Source organism: Arachis duranensis, chromosome 2 (genome assembly GCF_000817695.3).
Source record: "Arachis duranensis cultivar V14167 chromosome 2, aradu.V14167.gnm2.J7QH, whole genome shotgun sequence".
NCBI classification, from domain to species: domain Eukaryota; kingdom Viridiplantae; phylum Streptophyta; class Magnoliopsida; order Fabales; family Fabaceae; genus Arachis; species Arachis duranensis.
In genome coordinates, this window is record NC_029773.3 from 76016638 (window position 1) to 76034123 (window position 17486).

At 36.6% G+C, this 17486-nt stretch overlaps 2 protein-coding genes and 1 long non-coding RNA gene across 8 annotated transcripts; all 3 read right to left on the reverse strand.

Moving 5' to 3' along the window:
- Positions 1-3016: 3016 nt before the first annotated feature.
- Positions 3017-7996, reverse strand: LOC107475034 (uncharacterized). 4 transcript variants are annotated; one of them, XM_052257332.1, is made up of 4 exons: positions 7786-7996; positions 6817-6912; positions 6080-6351; positions 3017-4622 (listed from the first exon to the last, which is right to left on the reverse strand). In XM_052257332.1, exon 4 carries the CDS (start codon positions 4596-4598, stop codon positions 3204-3206), a length of 1395 nt encoding a protein of 464 aa, XP_052113292.1. In that variant the 5' UTR covers positions 4599-4622; positions 6080-6351; positions 6817-6912; positions 7786-7996; the 3' UTR covers positions 3017-3203. The 4 variants fall into 4 exon arrangements, with proteins under 4 accessions (XP_052113292.1, XP_052113291.1, XP_052113290.1 ...); XM_052257331.1 differs by lacking the exon at positions 6817-6912 and having other exon boundaries at positions 6080-6433; XM_052257330.1 differs by lacking the exon at positions 6817-6912 and having other exon boundaries at positions 6080-6490.
- A 1115-nt stretch (positions 7997-9111) lies between these two features.
- LOC127744826 (uncharacterized) lies at positions 9112-10996 on the reverse strand. The gene is made up of 3 exons (XR_008005962.1): positions 10628-10996; positions 10056-10115; positions 9112-9389 (listed from the first exon to the last, which is right to left on the reverse strand). It is a non-coding gene; the product is annotated as an uncharacterized LOC127744826 (long non-coding RNA).
- A 35-nt stretch (positions 10997-11031) lies between these two features.
- Positions 11032-16554, reverse strand: LOC107475031 (probable proteasome inhibitor). 3 transcript variants are annotated; one of them, XM_052256856.1, is made up of 10 exons: positions 16187-16322; positions 15876-16015; positions 15159-15330; positions 14349-14495; positions 13360-13446; positions 12547-12624; positions 12404-12438; positions 12254-12308; positions 12068-12157; positions 11032-11547 (listed from the first exon to the last, which is right to left on the reverse strand). In XM_052256856.1, exons 3-10 carry the CDS (start codon positions 15224-15226, stop codon positions 11316-11318), a joined length of 792 nt encoding a protein of 263 aa, XP_052112816.1. In that variant the 5' UTR covers positions 15227-15330; positions 15876-16015; positions 16187-16322; the 3' UTR covers positions 11032-11315. The 3 variants fall into 3 exon arrangements, with proteins under 3 accessions (XP_052112816.1, XP_052112815.1, XP_052112814.1); XM_052256855.1 differs by lacking the exon at positions 15876-16015 and having other exon boundaries at positions 11344-11545; positions 16187-16554; XM_052256854.1 differs by lacking the exon at positions 15876-16015 and having other exon boundaries at positions 11423-12157; positions 16187-16554.
- Positions 16555-17486: the final 932 nt, after the last annotated feature.

The following is a 17486-nucleotide window of genomic DNA, read 5'->3' on the forward strand; positions in this document are numbered from 1 at the left end:
GGGTCTTGTTTTTTGGTTGGAATAGGAACTTGTTTAAGCATCAGCATGCCTAGGTCGCATTAATTGTTGTTAAATTCTGGTGCTGTGAATATATGGAAATTGATGCTTCAACAATGGATGACATCACATAGAGAAGTTAAGTCCAAAGAAAGAGCATGGCAGCTGCATGAAGAAGTAGATGAGATATAAAGTAGAAATAAAGGATGTAAAAAGAAAGCAGAATCTTTTCCTGCTTTCAATTGATAAGGAAAATGAGCCAATCCAAAACTGAAGTGAATAATTCCTACATTATGCTACTCTGTATATTTCGATAATATTTTGATTTACTGTAGGTTTGAATAATAACTATTTCGATTGTGAATTATATTCTATCAGCCTTTATATTTTGGGAGATGGAAGAAAAGATAGATGAAAACAAACAACTCATCTAGTCATCTCTAAAATTATTAGGACAAATTGCAAGCCCTTCTTCCTTCACCATCACCACCATTGTTCATCTCCCATTGCCACTTGGCGTCTTCAACACAAACAAATTAAAAGTTCGTAGCTTTGATCTCATTGCAGTGAGTTTGCAAGCATTTTTGTATAGAAAAATATGGACTTGCAGCAGTTGGAACAGTATCATTCTTAACCTCATGAGAGTATTGAGTAATGAGTATTCAGACATTATTAAAAGTTACTTTTTACATACAAACATACAGGATTTCCTCATGTAAAATTTGAGTTATCTCAGCTTTGTTACAACAGCAAATCAAATGAATTCAATTTCGGATGCTCCCCAGTTAAACTTATCACTGGGAGTGGGGACTGCCAAATAATTCAGTATAAAAGAGAAAGGAACGTTAATGAAGCGTTGTTCCTTTCAGTTGGAATCTGGCAAAGACACCACATCATCCTCAAAGAGCTTGACCTCGCACAATCTTCCACCTGCTTCATCGGCAAATGCTATCTTTTTCCTTTCTTTTCGCACTACCTCTTGGGCCGCTGGAGGACCACCTTCACTTAATTTCTGCATTTAATCAAGGATCCAATAATGAATCAAACATGAAAAAGGAAATAGAAAACCATATAAACTTGTTTTAAAATCAGGAGCTTCAAGTCTATTAATACTATGACCGAGGAAGAAGAACATACCATTTCCTTCATTCCCACGTGATCATACTCTTCCAGAAACAAATTCCCAATGTAAGGGTCATACCTAAAAGCTTTAATCCTAGGATTCGCTATCATGATCGCCTCAAGATGAAACCTTCCACAGCTACAAATACCAAAACGCTATTCTCAGGATTCTCACTACACGAATGCATTAATGAAACCTTGGGAGCAGTGCAGCGAAGAACCTCACCGGCTGAAAGAGGCTTGGACTGCGATACCAAAACCCTTAACATTGATTTCTCCAATTCCGGCTTCGCAGCCCTAATTGCACATGCAATCTGAATAATACAAGCTAATACGAGGTTTTGGGTGCAAGATTTGATGTTCAATTTAACGGTATCAACCAAATGGGAAACGTCGATTTTGATGTTGACAAAGACGTAGAGACAGGGGATGGTGGTGGAATCGATGGGGACAAGGCAGCTGTGGCCGTAGTGGATGAGGAGGTCAGTGGAGAGCGCAGCGGCGGAGAAGTCGTCGACATAACAAGCGCCGCAGGTGACGTCACCGGCTATCTTTCCCTTCCACCTCCCTCCACTTCTCCCCAACCCACGCCGAATTCGTTTTCATATCCACTTTCGGTGCTCGTGTATCGTTTTTGGCGCCGCTGAGCGGGTCGTACGCGAGTATCCTTAGGTAAGGAAGGTAGAAGGTGGTCGAGTGAGTTTCAGAAAGGCTAAGGAAAAAAAGGGTTTACAGAATATTAGAGAGGGAAGAAGGTTGATTGGTCGATGGAGGTGGAGCAAGCTAAGCCAAAGCCAACGCCGAAGCAGTTTGTGAAGAACCGAGTCCCCGATTCCATCCTCAACGACGCGGCCCTCAACGCCGCCATCTCCGTTCTCTCTCACAACTACAACTTCGAGGTCCACAAATGCGTTTGGCGCGTTCTTTCCACCGGCACCAAGCGCGTTGCCCTTCAGTTCCCCGAGGGCCTCCTCATGTACTCCCTCCCTCTCTCCGATATCTTCACTACCTTCGCCGCCATGAACATAAACACCCTTAAAACATACATTCACTCAATTTTTTTTACTCTAGATAAGTTTTATTTTTTTCAGTTAAAACCTTGCATGTTGTTTTTTCATTAACAAATATTTGCATGTGTTATTGGTTCCTTTTCTGATTGTGTGAAGGGATTTCACTAGGCTTCACTCTATTGAAACCCAAAATTTTAAAATAAAAGAAAATTCAGGTACTTCAAAAGTTTTTTTTGAATAAAGAAAAACTCAACACACTAAAGTAGAGTAATATAAAAAAATAATACACAAAAAATAATGTAAAAATAAAAATGGCTAATCCATTGTCATCTACGACATGGTCATTAACAACTACATGGATTAGCACTAAATCATTCTTTGTATACAAAAAATTCTGGTATATAGAAAATATCTTATCCTCAAATGTTTCATTTTTATGTACCAATATAATTTATATATCTATTTAATTTTATAATATCAAATTATTAAAAATAATTAAATTTTAATTCAATCTCTTAAAAAATTATTTAAATGTATAAATTTATTAAAAGGCTGTAGTATTAAAAATAAATTTATATACTTAAATAAGACAATAATTTTATGCCGTAAAACATAAACGAATACACCAAGATATTTGTTAATTACTCAATACATTATATATGAGTTGCAAGCACTGCGCTGCTGGCGTATTTATAGACTAAAATTGTGTATATATATTATGCTAACAAGAATTCAAGGAGTGGAGTTATTATTTGATAAAAGTGGGTATAAATTTAAAGTACTCACTGAGTACATTTTAACTACTTTGATTGTTAGAATATAATTAGGATCAATTAGTATATCTGAATATTTATTATTATAAAATATTTTCGATTCAACGTGTCAAATTTAAATATAAAATTGTGCATCGCACCGTTTAACACTAGTAAAACAACAAATTGCACATCATGAGATGATGTGTTCTATTGTATCACATCATACTATGTTTTCTCCCTAAACATCCAATGTTGTTTAGAGGCAAAAGCCAATATCCAGCAACTAACAAAATATCGAAATCTATAACCTATAGAAAGTTTAAGACTGCTGAGAAATGGCACTAATAGCAACCGAAGATACAGAAATTCTCCTTACAGGACGAGAGGACTTCTTCACATAAGAGGAATTCCACTCCCCACCATCTTGAGAATAATAGTCCATTGGATATTCACCACCAAAATCGCTCTTTCCATTTCCATTTTCATCTTCTCCACAGCTACACTCACAAGAAGAATCACCACTCTTCTGGCAACTTACACCACCATCTTCACAACCTTCCTGCACCTTTGCCACCAACACATTTTTCTTCTTCTCCCACCAGCCAGGTATCACCCCCAACGCGATCTCTGCCTCGAAGGGATTGAGCACTGGTTTCCCAAAAGCATCACCCCAATCAATCGATAACCGAGGACAAGCAATCTGAATCCAAGCATCCACGGAGTCCTCAAACAATGCAATCCTTGCAGGGCTAATCTCAGACATCAAGAAAACAGTATAAAAGAACCCTTTTTCCTTCATATTCTTTTCCAATCTCTCCAGAATCTTAGGATTCCCTTGCCTACCCAATGTCCCCAAAACAACACCCCAATTCCGAGCTTCCTCCCTCGCTCTCAAAATCGCACCTTTCCTAGATTCCTTCATTCCCACGTGATCATACTCTTCCAGAAACAACTTTCCAATGTAAGGGTCATACCTAAAAGCTTTAATCCCAGGATTAGCTATCATGATCGCCTCAAGATGAAACCTTCCATCAGCTACAAATACCAAAACGCTATTCTCAGGATTCTCACTAAACGAATCCATTAATGAAACCTTGGGAGCAGTGCAGCCAAGAACCTCACCGGCCGAAAGAGGCTTGGACTGTGGTACCAAAACACTAAACCCTGATTTCTCCAATTCCGGCTTCGCAGCCCTAATTGCAGATGCAAACTGAATAGTACCAGCTAATACAAGGTTCTGGGCGCGAGATTCGAGGTTCAATTTAAAGGTATCAACCAAATGGGAAACGTCGATTTTGATGTCGACGAAGACGTAGAGACAGGGGATGGTGGTGGAATCGATGGGGACAAGGCAGCTGTGGCCATAGTGGATGAGGAGGTCGGCGGAGAGCGCAGCGGCGGAGAAGTCGTCGACACAACAAGCGCCGTAGGTGACATCACCGAGAACGTAGCAGCGGTCGACGGCGGCGAAGGCAGTGAGGATGTCGGAGAGAGGGAGGGAGTACATGAGGAGGCCCTCGGGGAACTGAAGGGCAACGCGCTTGGCGCCGGTGGAAAGAACACGCCAAACGCATTTGTGGACCTCGAAGTTGTAGTTGTGAGGGAGAACGGAGATGGCGGCGTTGAGGGCTGCGTCGTTGAGGATGTAATCGGGGATTTGGTTCTTCACAAACCGCTTCGGCGTTGGCTTTGGCTTAGGTTGCTCCACCTCCATCGACCAATCAACCTTCTTCTCTCTCTAATCAACAACCAAGAGAGATCAAAATCAAACAGAAATCAAACATAAATCAACAACCAAGAGAGATCAAAATCAAACAGAATAATCAACAATCTGAATTCTAACCTAAATAAAACATATAAACCACGTGAATATTTCATAAGTTATTATGAGCCCGTTTAGGAAGTAGCAGAAGCTACTTTTTTTTACTTTTGGATTATGAAAAGTCACCGCGTGTTTGGCACAATTTTAGGAAAAGCTTTTAACTTTTTAAAAAGTTAATTTGCAGCTTTTTGAAGAAGTAGAAATATATGCAAGGTTCTAAAAACCGAACCGGTCATTGAACCGTTCTAGTGATTGGTTCACTGGTTTATTGGTCCAACCAGTTCAACTGTGGTTCAACCGAAATAACCGTTTTATAATAAAATAATAAATAAAATATAAATAAACACACCAAGATTAACAAAAATCAACTATATTTAACTAAGATTAACAAAATTTTCAAACATAATTTTAACAAGATAAATTAACAGTTTTCAAACCAATTTTAACAAGTTCAGCACAATGATTAATAGCAAAAAAAAAGGCTAGCACTGTCAACTCTCCAATTGCTCAATAACCTCCTTTCCTTCCCAACACCTTCAGAGTAATCTCTAGCTCATCCCACACTAAGTTATATCAATTAGAAATTATCAAACCACATTCATTTTGTATGCCAAAAAGTTTTAACATGGAAAGCTTTATTGCAAGAATGCAAGTCGGTGTGCAGGTCCTCAGACAGCTAATCAATACAAACATTCAAGTAAAAAGAAAGACAACACAGCAACAACACAACAAAGAATCAAAGGAACATTTAAAACACAGCAACAACACAACACCTATAGGAATATTTAAAACAAAGCAACAAAGAAAGAAATATCTAAGAATCAGCATTGTTGAGAACAATAACTTGAACGTGTATGCTTAAAGAATCAAAGGCTAAGTTTCACTTGGAACTGAAGAACACCCAAACGAAGGAAACTTCAATAACAGCTTAAACCAAAATTCACAATCCCTTTAAATTGAAGCAGCAAGCAACTTGAGAACTAAAGCAAGGTTAACAAGGTTAAGCAATGAACTAAATCAGCGTAATTTTAACAAAGATTAACTGAAATAAATCAACTAATTATTCAATGATTCAATCCAAAATAAGAAAACAGTATAATACACCACAGGAGCAGAGCTAATTAATGATTTAAATTTCAATCTGAGTAGCACTAACAGAATCCAAAAAAAATAAAAATTCCAGCAGAATCTCAAAAAAATCATTTAATAATGCTTCAAATGGGTGTTGACCCGTATACGAATGGTGTTGCTGAATGAAATGATGTAGAACCAACAATTAATCATACTTCAAGTAATAACAGCAAGGTTTAGAAGTTAGAACCAACAATTAATCATACTTCAACAATTATTATTACAACAAATTAGGTTTATACCTAGGGTTAGTGGAAGACAGAGAAGAATGCAGAGCTGGCGGCGACAGGAACAGTGACTGGGGTAGAAGGGTCGAACAGAGCTGGCGCCGGCAGGAAGACACTCGCGACGGCAACTGGCGCTGGCGGTGGCTGCGATTTTGACGGCTGAAAGGAAAGCTTGTTGTGCGAACAGAAAGCTAGCACCACGGGTCTGTGCAGGTGAGTGACTTCCACGGACCTTGCGACAGCGACGGTGGCTAGACGGAGGTTGCGCCGGAAGCTCGTGGGGGATACTGAACGTGGTGAGACCGTGAGAGCGAGAGGTGAGAATGGAGGGAGGGGAGGCTCGAGAGTGGGTGTGTGCAGTGCAAGGTTCTGAAAACCGGACCGGTCATCAAACCGTTCTAATCACTAGTTCACTGGTTTACTGGTCTAACCGATCCAACCAGTGGTTCAACCGGAAAAATCGTTTTAGAATAAAATAATAAATAAATTATAAATAAACATCCTAAAATATCTTCTAAATTTAAAACACTACACAAAAAACATCAACCAAATTTATATGATATTATCAAAATACAAACTCAAAAGTTAAATAGTAAAAAAAAATATCTAAATATTAAATTTTGACTTTGAGGGTTAACAGGAGACAAAGGATTATCAATTTCAAAAGAATGTTGAGCTAATTCAATTAGAAAATGTTGATCATTCTGTGGTATTATGCTAACTGAACATGAACTTGAACCTTGCAAGATGACCTTTTCGGTTTAATCTTAGACAGCGTTGCGTTCATCTGTTGTAAGAGAGCTCTCTTAGCAAGAGATTCTTCTTGCTGAGCAAACCATAAACGGGATCTAGTGTTGTTTCCAAGTTGAGGTATCAACAAAACAAGTAATCATTGAATAAGAAAGCATAACATATCACCAACTACCTATACGCTAAACTTGTACTCTACTCATTCAGCAACAACCAGCATTTGATTTGATTTCCATTTTTGGCATTCAGCAACAACCATTACAAAAGAGCAGCATAACAACAACCGGCAGCACAACAAAGGAAAAAAAACAATGAAAGTCACAAAAGAAATTAGCAATCCTAATCCTGTTTCGTACATTTAATTACTCATAAACAAAACTCAACTCTACCTAAATTGTTAATTTAACCTTGGTCTTATGGAATCATAAATAGGAATACATTACATTGCTCTTTCTTCTAAAATTCAAGCAAAAACAAAAAGGAATGGTTTTAGTAGTTTAGTACTTGTTTCAGCATTCGAACAGTGTAAATTGATCCAAAAACTCATGTTATTCTGTTGCTTTGTTCTCTAAGGAATCCAGTGAACCTTAGGCTCCCAACCCCACAACCTTCACACCCACTTGTCGCATCACTTTGCCATTTAAAACCGTAAAACAAACATTTCTGATTGATACAAATGATCATATAACAGAGTAAGTTTATTTTAATATACATGATTTAAGTATTTAACACAGTAAGTGAGTCACAGAGCAATCAGAAGTCAGAACCATACATACAAATACAAGACAGAGTAAGTGAGTAACAGAGCAACCAGCAAATACAAGACAGTATCAAACTTCAAAGTTCAAACCAAGACTGAAGACCGAAGAAGAAGAATTGAAGAACCAAACTTCAGAACCAAGACCGAAGAAGAATTGAAGAAAAATGGAACAAAAATTGAAGAACAAGACCGAAGACGAGAAGCCACTAACCTGGGTTCCGTGTCGAGAAGCCAGCTAAGATGAAGAGGACCTGCCGAGTTACTGGGTTCCGGACACGGGGAAGAGGAAGAAGCGGCGGTGCTGAGGAGCTGGGGACGGCGGCGGCGCTTAGGAGCTGGGAACGGCGGCGACGATAGACTGATGGAAGGCTAGGGTTCCTTTGGTTCAGAGTTCTCAAGTGACAAATGAAGTGAATGAACGATTGGGGGAAGAGGGGGGTTGGTCACGAGGGGAGTGGATCTGTTTTGTTTATCCGAACCGGATGGTTACCGGTCCGGCCCAACCGGCCGGTTTTTGGCCGGTTTGGTGGTTTTTCAGCATTTTTTCTTTGTGGACGGTTATAGGCGAAGGACCGGACTGTTTGCATCGCCGGTTTCCAGTTGAACCGGCCAATCCAATCCAGTTTTCAGAACCATGAGTGCAGTGTGGGTGTCTGGGTGAAAGAGTCTTAGGGTTCCATTTGGGGGCCAAGCAAAACGCATTTTTCACTTTTTTTGCAAAATTAAAAAACCGGCCGGATCACGATTCGGTTCGACCGATTGGTTTCCGGCCAGTTTAAAGGTTTAACTTCGGTTTTTGAATTGGACGATTTTGTTTATTGTCCAAACTGTGTTTACTAACGATTCTCGGTTCGACCGGCCAGTTCGAACCGATTTTAAGAACATTAAGAAAAATAGAGAAAGAATATACATGTTTTCTTTGGTATTTGTGACATACATTTTATGTTTATGAAATGATTGTTTCGGGAATCATATCATGTATCTAATATGAAAAAATCACACCATCTAAAAAATTAATGAAAAAATTGATTTTCATATAATATCGCATTGTTAAGTTCCAAAGAAATAGCGTTTAAGAATTTTATATAATTACTTTATTTTTTAATTTATTTCAGAGCACATCATATTTGTATAAAAATATGCCTCATTTTCTCACTAGGTTGTTTGAATTACTCTAATCAAATTTTCTCTACAATAAAAAAAAAGTCTAAAATAAAATTTACATGAAAAAGTATAGATAACCAACATTTTTAAACAATGTGTGAACAATGTGAATTAATAAAGTTAAAAGAATAAATTAATCTTAAATTTAATTTGTAACATTAAATTAGAATGTAGTATAAGGGTGTTCGCGGTACGGTTTGATTCAATTTTTAAGAAAAAAGTCATCCGATCCGATCGTCCAATTAAACTGCGGTTCGGTTTGGTTCAATTTTTTTATTGAAGCCATCCGAACCAAACCAAACTAACTAAAATCGGTTTGATTTGGTTCGGTTTGTTCAGTTTTTTGAATCAATTAAAAAAAATACTAACATACTATCTCACAAAGTCATAACATTGAAATCGACAAGCACAAATACACAATAGCTAACAACGTATTGGTCTAATGAAATTTAAGGACAAAAGGAATTTAAATACGACAATTAAAGAAGTTTAAAAGTTCAATAGTCAACACAACTAAAAATAAAAATAAATTTCCATTAAAAGATAGCCAAATTATACTGTCTCCTCTCCAGATTGATCGAGTCCTTGAACTTCCCATACAAAATCTTCTTCAGTTCAGCCATCTGAGCAACTTGCTTACACATACATACCCTTTCAGATGAAATGAACAAAAGCACGGTTATTAAAATGTTGATAAAAATTAGTTAACAAAGGAGTTGAATCATGTAAAATTTTTTTATTCACTAGAAAGAAAAATGAGAGGACATGACAACAAAATAATTTATGAGGTTTTGATGTGTACTCTGATATTTATTAAGTTTTGATGTGTGTACTTTTATCTCTTCCAAATTCTTTCATTTGTACTTTTGTCTATTTATTGAAACTCTGATACTTTGTAAAAGTGTAAATCTTTATTATTCCCTCTCCTATGCAATAATGCCCTCTTTTTTACCTACTCTGCATACATAAATTCACAGGCAGTGTTGACGAAACAAATAAGTTATCTATATAGACAAGGAATGCAACAATAAGGGTCCTCCTCCCCCATCAATTTGTTACCATTAACAAAGTTCTGATTTTAGAATAGTAAATTTACAATTGGTGTAACTAAATACTAAATGGAGAAGGTCATGCATCAACTTTGGTCCCTGTTGTGTGAATGCTAACTAGGCTAGATGTTCTTCATGAATTCCATGGATTTCATTAGCACATTATGAGGGAACATAGATCGCATTTAACAGCGAGCTGTGGGTGCGGCCATAGAATAAGAGTATATAAACTGATTTAAAGTTCTCTGATTTAGAGTTAAGCACTTACATATTTGTCAAAGCTGTCATATTGGCAACAAAAGGAGACAAAGATCTTGAAAGCTCCATACTTGTCAAATTTATGAAAACAACAGGAAATCATAAGTAATATCGCATTTACGGAGTACAGTAACATTGGAACTGGAAGGACAAAGTATTGTGCCAAATTAAAAACCAGCAAAAACACAACAACAAATAAAAATCAGCAAAAACACAACAACAAATAAATTAAAAACCAGCAACAATCAGCAACAATACCAACAATGAAGTAATTCAACAAAAGCAATTCAACCAGCAATCAGCAACAATACACTAATTTCAAATCTACTCCAAATTTAATTCTTCAAATCTGCTTCAAATCTGATTTCAATATCTTCCTATCAAGATCCAAAACCAGTTTATCTGATTTCAAATCTGATTTCATACTAAATCACTTCAAAAGTTTCTTATATTATTCTTCCAAAAAAAAACTAATAATAACCAGAAGCAGTTTATATTATTTTTCCAACAATACCAAGCTACCAACAATACAAACAGAAGCACTTTCAGTAATTCAAAACAGAAATTAGTTAAATTACATACCTGGCTCGGTGGCTACCGCTCCATATCTGACTTGAATCGGTGGCTGGGTGGGAGGTGCTACATTGTGGGTGGCCAGAAACACTGCTGGGTGAGTGGGTGGTGCTGTGCTACTGCTGGGTGCGAAGGTGGTGCTGGGCTGCTCACTGCTGGCTGGGGCTGGGGCTTCGTTGTGCTCTGTTCACGAGGAGGTCCTGGGAGCAGTGGGAGGAAGGTTCGGAGGCGCTAGGGGGAGAGTTCGGTGGCGCTGCAAGGTGGTGGGAGGAACGGTCTCGCCGGCGCTAGGTGGGTTCGCCGCAGGCCTCGAGAGTGCAGAAAGCGAGAGTGTGGGAAGAGAGTGACTACTGGCTAGGTTTCATTTGGGGGTGGGGTTTGGGGTAAGGGGGTTAGGTTAGGTCAGGAAGGGGGTTAAGTTAGGCACGTTCGTTTCGGCCTTTGTGGAGGGAGGGGGTGTTGGTATTTTAGGGTTTTCCCTGACCGGTTCGGTTCGGTTGGGGTTTTCATTATCAGAACCAAAAACCGAACCGTAATAAAATCAGCAAAACATGTTTTTTTCGATTTTCGATTTATTCGGTTTTCAGTTTTTCCGGTTCGGTTGGTCGGTTTAGTTCGGTCCGGATTGATTTTGAACACCCCTAGGGTATACTTTTATTTGATTAGTAATTATTCATGTTTTCAAGATGGTCATTATTTACCTAGCACTCTCCAATTTATATTTATCCGGGACTTGGACAAAGGAATTAAGTAAGAAATTGAATTGTTTATAGCGTGAAATATCCAAAATTACAAAAACTGAGATGGATGTTCCAAAGATGACTAAACATTTCTCTGTACAGCGTGATCTTCGGTAACTATATAAAATCCCCATCCCTCCGAAAATGTTCCAAATCTGGATGAACATTATTACCTTGCCTCGGTGGCCTCTTGAAAAAGAATAAGAGAAATAAGAAAATTTTAATTCAGTCTGTGTGTTTCACACACACACATGATATATTGATTTTGTAGTTGATGTCATATTTAACTATCCCTAACAGCTGCTTTGTTAAAGCCTTAAAGGCATAACTTTTAGCCTTGCGAGGAACATGATCTTAGGTAACTTTTCATCGATAAAAATATGAAAAGTAATAATACAACTGAAGTTTTCAACATTCCACGTAATAACAATAATCCTTTTTCACCAAATATGTTCAGTTCTTCATCAAAAGCCAGCAAGACATGATAGGGAAACACATCTTAACTTTTAATCTAGTTTACATAGTGGTGCAATCACATCCGTTCTTTTAGATGACTATTTATGTGGCCAATATAAAAAGTAGTTATTTTTGCTATAGCTTTATATAATTAGATGCACATGTAAAATTATTTTACGCTGACAATGCATCGAAATTAAATTCTAATAAATAAATAGCTGCAAAATGACGTATAATAAATAACAAACCATACCTCTGAAACCTGTTGGGTTCAAAGCCAGGAACATCAGGTGGGCCAAAGGGATCAAACCGTGCACCCAGCGGAACACCAGGAGGGACTCCCCTATTTTGATTTAAATGAAACCACAGATGTGAGCCTCAAAAATGAGAAATCATAGTAGGAGAGCAATGCAGGAAGAATGAGATACAGATAGCTTACGGTTGTCCTCCGGGGAAAGGGGATTCTCCACCAAACCAACGGGGATCATTAGGTCCTGTTTCCAAGTTGAGAACTCAGCATTGCAAATATTGAGGGGAAACCATGTTTGTTATAATTGTATTTAAATCGGAAATTTTTCCTGATACATACCTACAAGCATACTGCCACCAGTGCCCGGATCACCCCTGAAATCAACAACAAGAGTTTCAACTTAATGAAACACTAAAGAACACTTTAACATGGAGCTAACAACTTTGAAAGAAAAACCAAAAAGTATATTGGAGAAGACATACCATGTAGGGTACACTCCAGCAGGAGGCCCAGGAAAGAGATCACTATCACCAACTGGATTAACGGGAGGATATATAACTCTAAAGAAAACATGAAAAATATTGATCGATGCAAGGTTCAACAATATTATATGAAGAGAAGATAGTGAAGACGGTAAATAACAACGGCATAGCTTGGAAGCAACTAAGTGAACCAATTGCTCCATCAAATATACTAAGTGCATATAAACTGATCTTGACAAACACTAGACACACAAATTAAACAAATGGCACACCATTCCTGTCTACAAGCTAGCAACTGACTATTTGCCTAGGAATCTGGTTTGCATCAGTTGGGAAAATAAATGGACAAGGCTTACTAAAATTATTAAGTCATAAGAGAGTTCAAAGATGAATATGATATCATGGTTAATGTGATTTAAAAATCCTTGACGTAGTAGGAACGGTAATTATATGTAAAACAAATTTGGATCAACTAAAATGAATATTCTTGTAAAAAATAAGAACTCCCTTTAGATAATTTCATGGGATCCATGCCCAACGGGAGTTACTAATCCAAGTGTGAACTCACTTTTTCACTTCACAAGGATACTTATTTTAAAGGATCACAATTGGTGTAGAACATAATCATGCTACATCATTAACACTGCCTACTCACATTACAAACATGGACAATTAACTAAACAACAAAAAATATTTCAATTACTTAGACCCTTCAAAAAATCTCTCCTATTGAGGGAATTCAATCATTCAAGGCTGATAACAGCAGTTTGACAAACTACATTGAAATCATAATATCAATAGGCAAATCCTTACCCAGAGGGATGAATTGGAGCACCACCATGTCCACCAAATCCAACAGGAGGCTCGTGTATCTCTTGCCTTGCTTCTCTTGATCCAGATCTGTAAAGTACAATGATAAAATTTAGTGAAGAGGATATCTGATGAAACAAATCATACATTCAAAATCATCATATGCAAACAATCGTTTAATACAAAGTATGAAAGTACAACCAAAAGTTTGTTTTCAATGTGAGTAGAGACTTTGATTTATACAAGTTTCATATCCTGGCTCGAAATTGTGCGTGTAGGTGCTCAGTACAACATTTTGCACCTGCGCTTGATTGCAGAACAAGGAAAATGAAGTTCAATTCATTTGGTTATCCTACATGGTTTATTTTGTGCACACAAAAGGACAAGGACAGCTGAGTTGACATGTTCACAACCTTGAGTAAAAAGTGAAATATGATTACTCAGCCACAAAATGGGCATCAAACAAAATTTCATTTCCTAGAATTGGATCATGTTTGTTGACTAGGAATCAATCAAGAAATCTGATATATACATAAAACATATAGGCAGGGTAATCAAATATCTTGAATTTCAAAGTGGAAAAAAATCATGCAATTTTCAGTACTACACAACTTAGCACAATGCACACAAAAAAGTCAAAAGAAAAAGGCTTATTAAATAAAACATAACAGAAACTTTCAGAAGAATAAAATATTTCATTGAAAACTGTCTGCAAATCTGGAATCGGTGTAAATAGCTAAAAATGTTGAGAATAGTAACAGAATGCCACAATTACCCATAATCAGTATATTATAACTATACAATGAAATGCATAATGCATATTTGATGGCATATACATGAAACTCAGGAACTACATAAAAGAACAGAAATAGGAAAATCCTAATACTTCTACAAATATATTACAGCATCATTCTAAAGTTGAAAACGAAGAAGGAAGATTTTACAAAAGGAAAAGAAAAAAAGAGGTGATTGAGACATGAAACCATATGTACCGTGGAGGATTACTTGCTGAACTGGAAGTGGAGGAGCTATCTAATTTGGCTAAGATATCCTGATTTAGTCTTCTCACCAGCTGCTCCAAATTCTTGAACTGCTCAGAATAATTGCTGCTTTCATTTGCTATAGTATAATCCCTAACACTGTATGTAGAAAAATCAAAGCACCAGATCATGACATAACCGTAAATTCACAAGAAGTACAATTAACCATAGAAAATTTTAATTTTCACAACATATCCAACACAGGAAAATCTTCACCCAGAAAGAAAAGCAGATAACCTTTGAGCAACAAAACTCAATACACACTTGCTTGAAATTTTCAGCATAGAATGGATATACAAAATATTTCTGGTGGCTTTTTTATTCCCTTAACTATTCTATCTTAATATTTGATGTGACAAAGAAAGGAATGGGGGAAAAGGGTAAAAGTTGACAATACAGAGTACAAACTCTGATTTCAAATGGTTATCAAATCACAATTCAGTACTTCAGTTTTCATTAAAAATCATGAATGGAAATTCTATTTAATTAAAAATCACAATTCAGTACTTCAGTTGTCCCCACCATAGCCATTATATTTTAGTTTCTGGTCTTCCTCTATCAAGAATGAAAAATTCTATTTAATTAAAAAGAGTAATAAAATAATTCATCAACTAATAGAAGCTCCAAACTCCAACGCAGCCCAATTCAACGCAAACAAAGAAAACCAGGTTGGTCAGTTACAAAAATTTTAGTTTTGCAATGCAGCAAATGAAAGCAAAATCTTGAAGAACTTATAGCTTGAAGGGGAAAAAAGTGGCTTACCAAATCTCAAGGTGTGCAGGGTCAGAAGTCCCTTCCTTCAAGGCATCAATGAGTAACTTCTCATTCATAACGAGGCACTTTACCAGCACTTTATTTGAAACCTTTTCTGGATTGACATAAACAAAAGCATATTCTTGGTCTAGTTGGTTCCAGTTCTCTACAGACACCTCCTCTACACACAATCATGAACCACATATTAAAAATGATCAGTAAATACTAATTATAAGCTACAGGCTGCATATATCAATTTGCTACATCTTCTCTTGACACCACAAGGTTATCTTCTAACTTCAGCTTAATTGACTTGATCCTCAGATTAGATTGCATAGCCTAATCCTTTGTCTAGTATGGAAGCCTAATCCTTTGTCTAGATTGCAAGCTCAAATTTACTTTATAATCTAAATAACGAACCTCTGTAATTCACTCAATCAATCACATATCAGTATTTGATGGTTTTCAATAAATCATCAACTCGAGAACAAATAATCTTTTAAAGTACATGTTGAACGGCTAAATACACATATTCAATCTTGATGGATAAAATGTTCCTAAAATATATGAGGATTTGAATTGTATGCACCGCCAGCATAAACGAATCTTAAGTATACATCTAATTATATATTTTCACATTATCAACAATACATGACTCACCTCGTCGCTATTTTTAAAGTCATAAACAGAAACTTCCGATTAGATAATCCGATAAAACTCTCTTACACTGATTAGATGAAAATTGTTCTACATAGCTAGTGCTGCAAACTTAGGGCACGTTTGGTTTGCCTTTTTTACTTTCTCTGTATAGCTAGTGCTGCAAACTTAGGGCACGTTTGGTTTGCCTTTTTTACTTTCTCTGTTTTCTGTTTCTTGCAAAGAAAGAAGTGAAAACAGAAAACAGAATTGTCAATTGTTTTCGCTAAAGAAGAGTGATAATTAATGATATTTGGATATTTCACACAAATATTATCGAAATTAAATGATTTCGTTAAAGAAAAAAGAGAGAACAAAACGGGAATTAGTGAAAGTGTTACCGGTGGAGGGATGCGAGAGGGCGTCGTCGGAGAGGGCTTGGGGGCCGGTGGCGGTGAGGAGGTAGCCGGAAGAGAGGAAGGTGGCGTGAACGACAAACGCTGCTTTGTCGTGGTCGTTTCGAAAGGAAGGCCTCGCAGCCCTTATGACCGCCATCACCGACTTATCCGTAGCCATTGTCGGTTTATGATTCTAACGTTTGGGACACTACGTTTCAGCTTTCAGCTTCCGGAGTGAAGAGGAGTCAACAGTGTGTTGTGGTTCTTTTCTTTCTTTCCTTTGAATTTTGACACAGAAGGTGTTTGTTTCTTCGGAGAGAAGTTGAGCACAAAAGCGAAGCGGTTCGGGGCTAGAGTCTTTAACTCTTTATCCGTCGTTATTGGATATGAACGCTACAAACTTAAACTTAGGACTGTATTTATTTAGAGTTTTTTAATTTTGATATGGAAGAGCTTATGGTGTATACCAAGGTTATGGGGGTTTAGGTGTATCATCGACCTGTGATGGCTGCTGAACTAAAATTGGACGGTTCGATTTGAGGAATTGAAATCGGAGGATACACTAATCGGTAGGTTCGATTTGTGTCCTGCTACCACGTGGCGAGCATGCACATGCTTTTCTTGTTGGCTCCTTTTCAATGTAACTCCATTGCGAGTGTCTCTTCCCTCCCAGCAACCATCACTTTCACTCTCATATCTTTTTATTTGCTCTTCAACCCCACAAGCAGCATTCAATTTTTATCATTATTGGACCACCAAAAACTTAAAAAAAATTAAAAAAGTAAATTAACCAAAATTTTATATTGTTAATTATCTTTGATATTTTAATTATGTAAGTTTTTATTTTTTAATATTTTGATTTAGTAAAAATAATAGTTGTGATAAAATTAAAATTTTTAATAATAATACAAAATTTTAAACACAACTAAAAGTGACAATAAGAGAAATACAAATAAATGATATTTTAAAATTTTTAATAAAGGTACCTAAAGAAATGATTCAAACTCAAAATTTAAGTATCATGTAAACAAAAAAAGTATTATTATTATTATTATTATTATTATTATTATTATTATTATTATTATTTGAATTTAACATAATTTAGTATAATTTAGACAATAAATTAGGCAAATTTACTATGTATGTTTACAATGTATGTTTGATAGCCAATTATGCAGGTAGTAAGTTATAATGGACATGTAAGGAAAATTATATTATTGTTAATTTAGTTATATTATACTGGTACTTATAAAGGAAATGTGATTTTGTAAGGTTTACGGATGTTGATATATGATCACTTAAA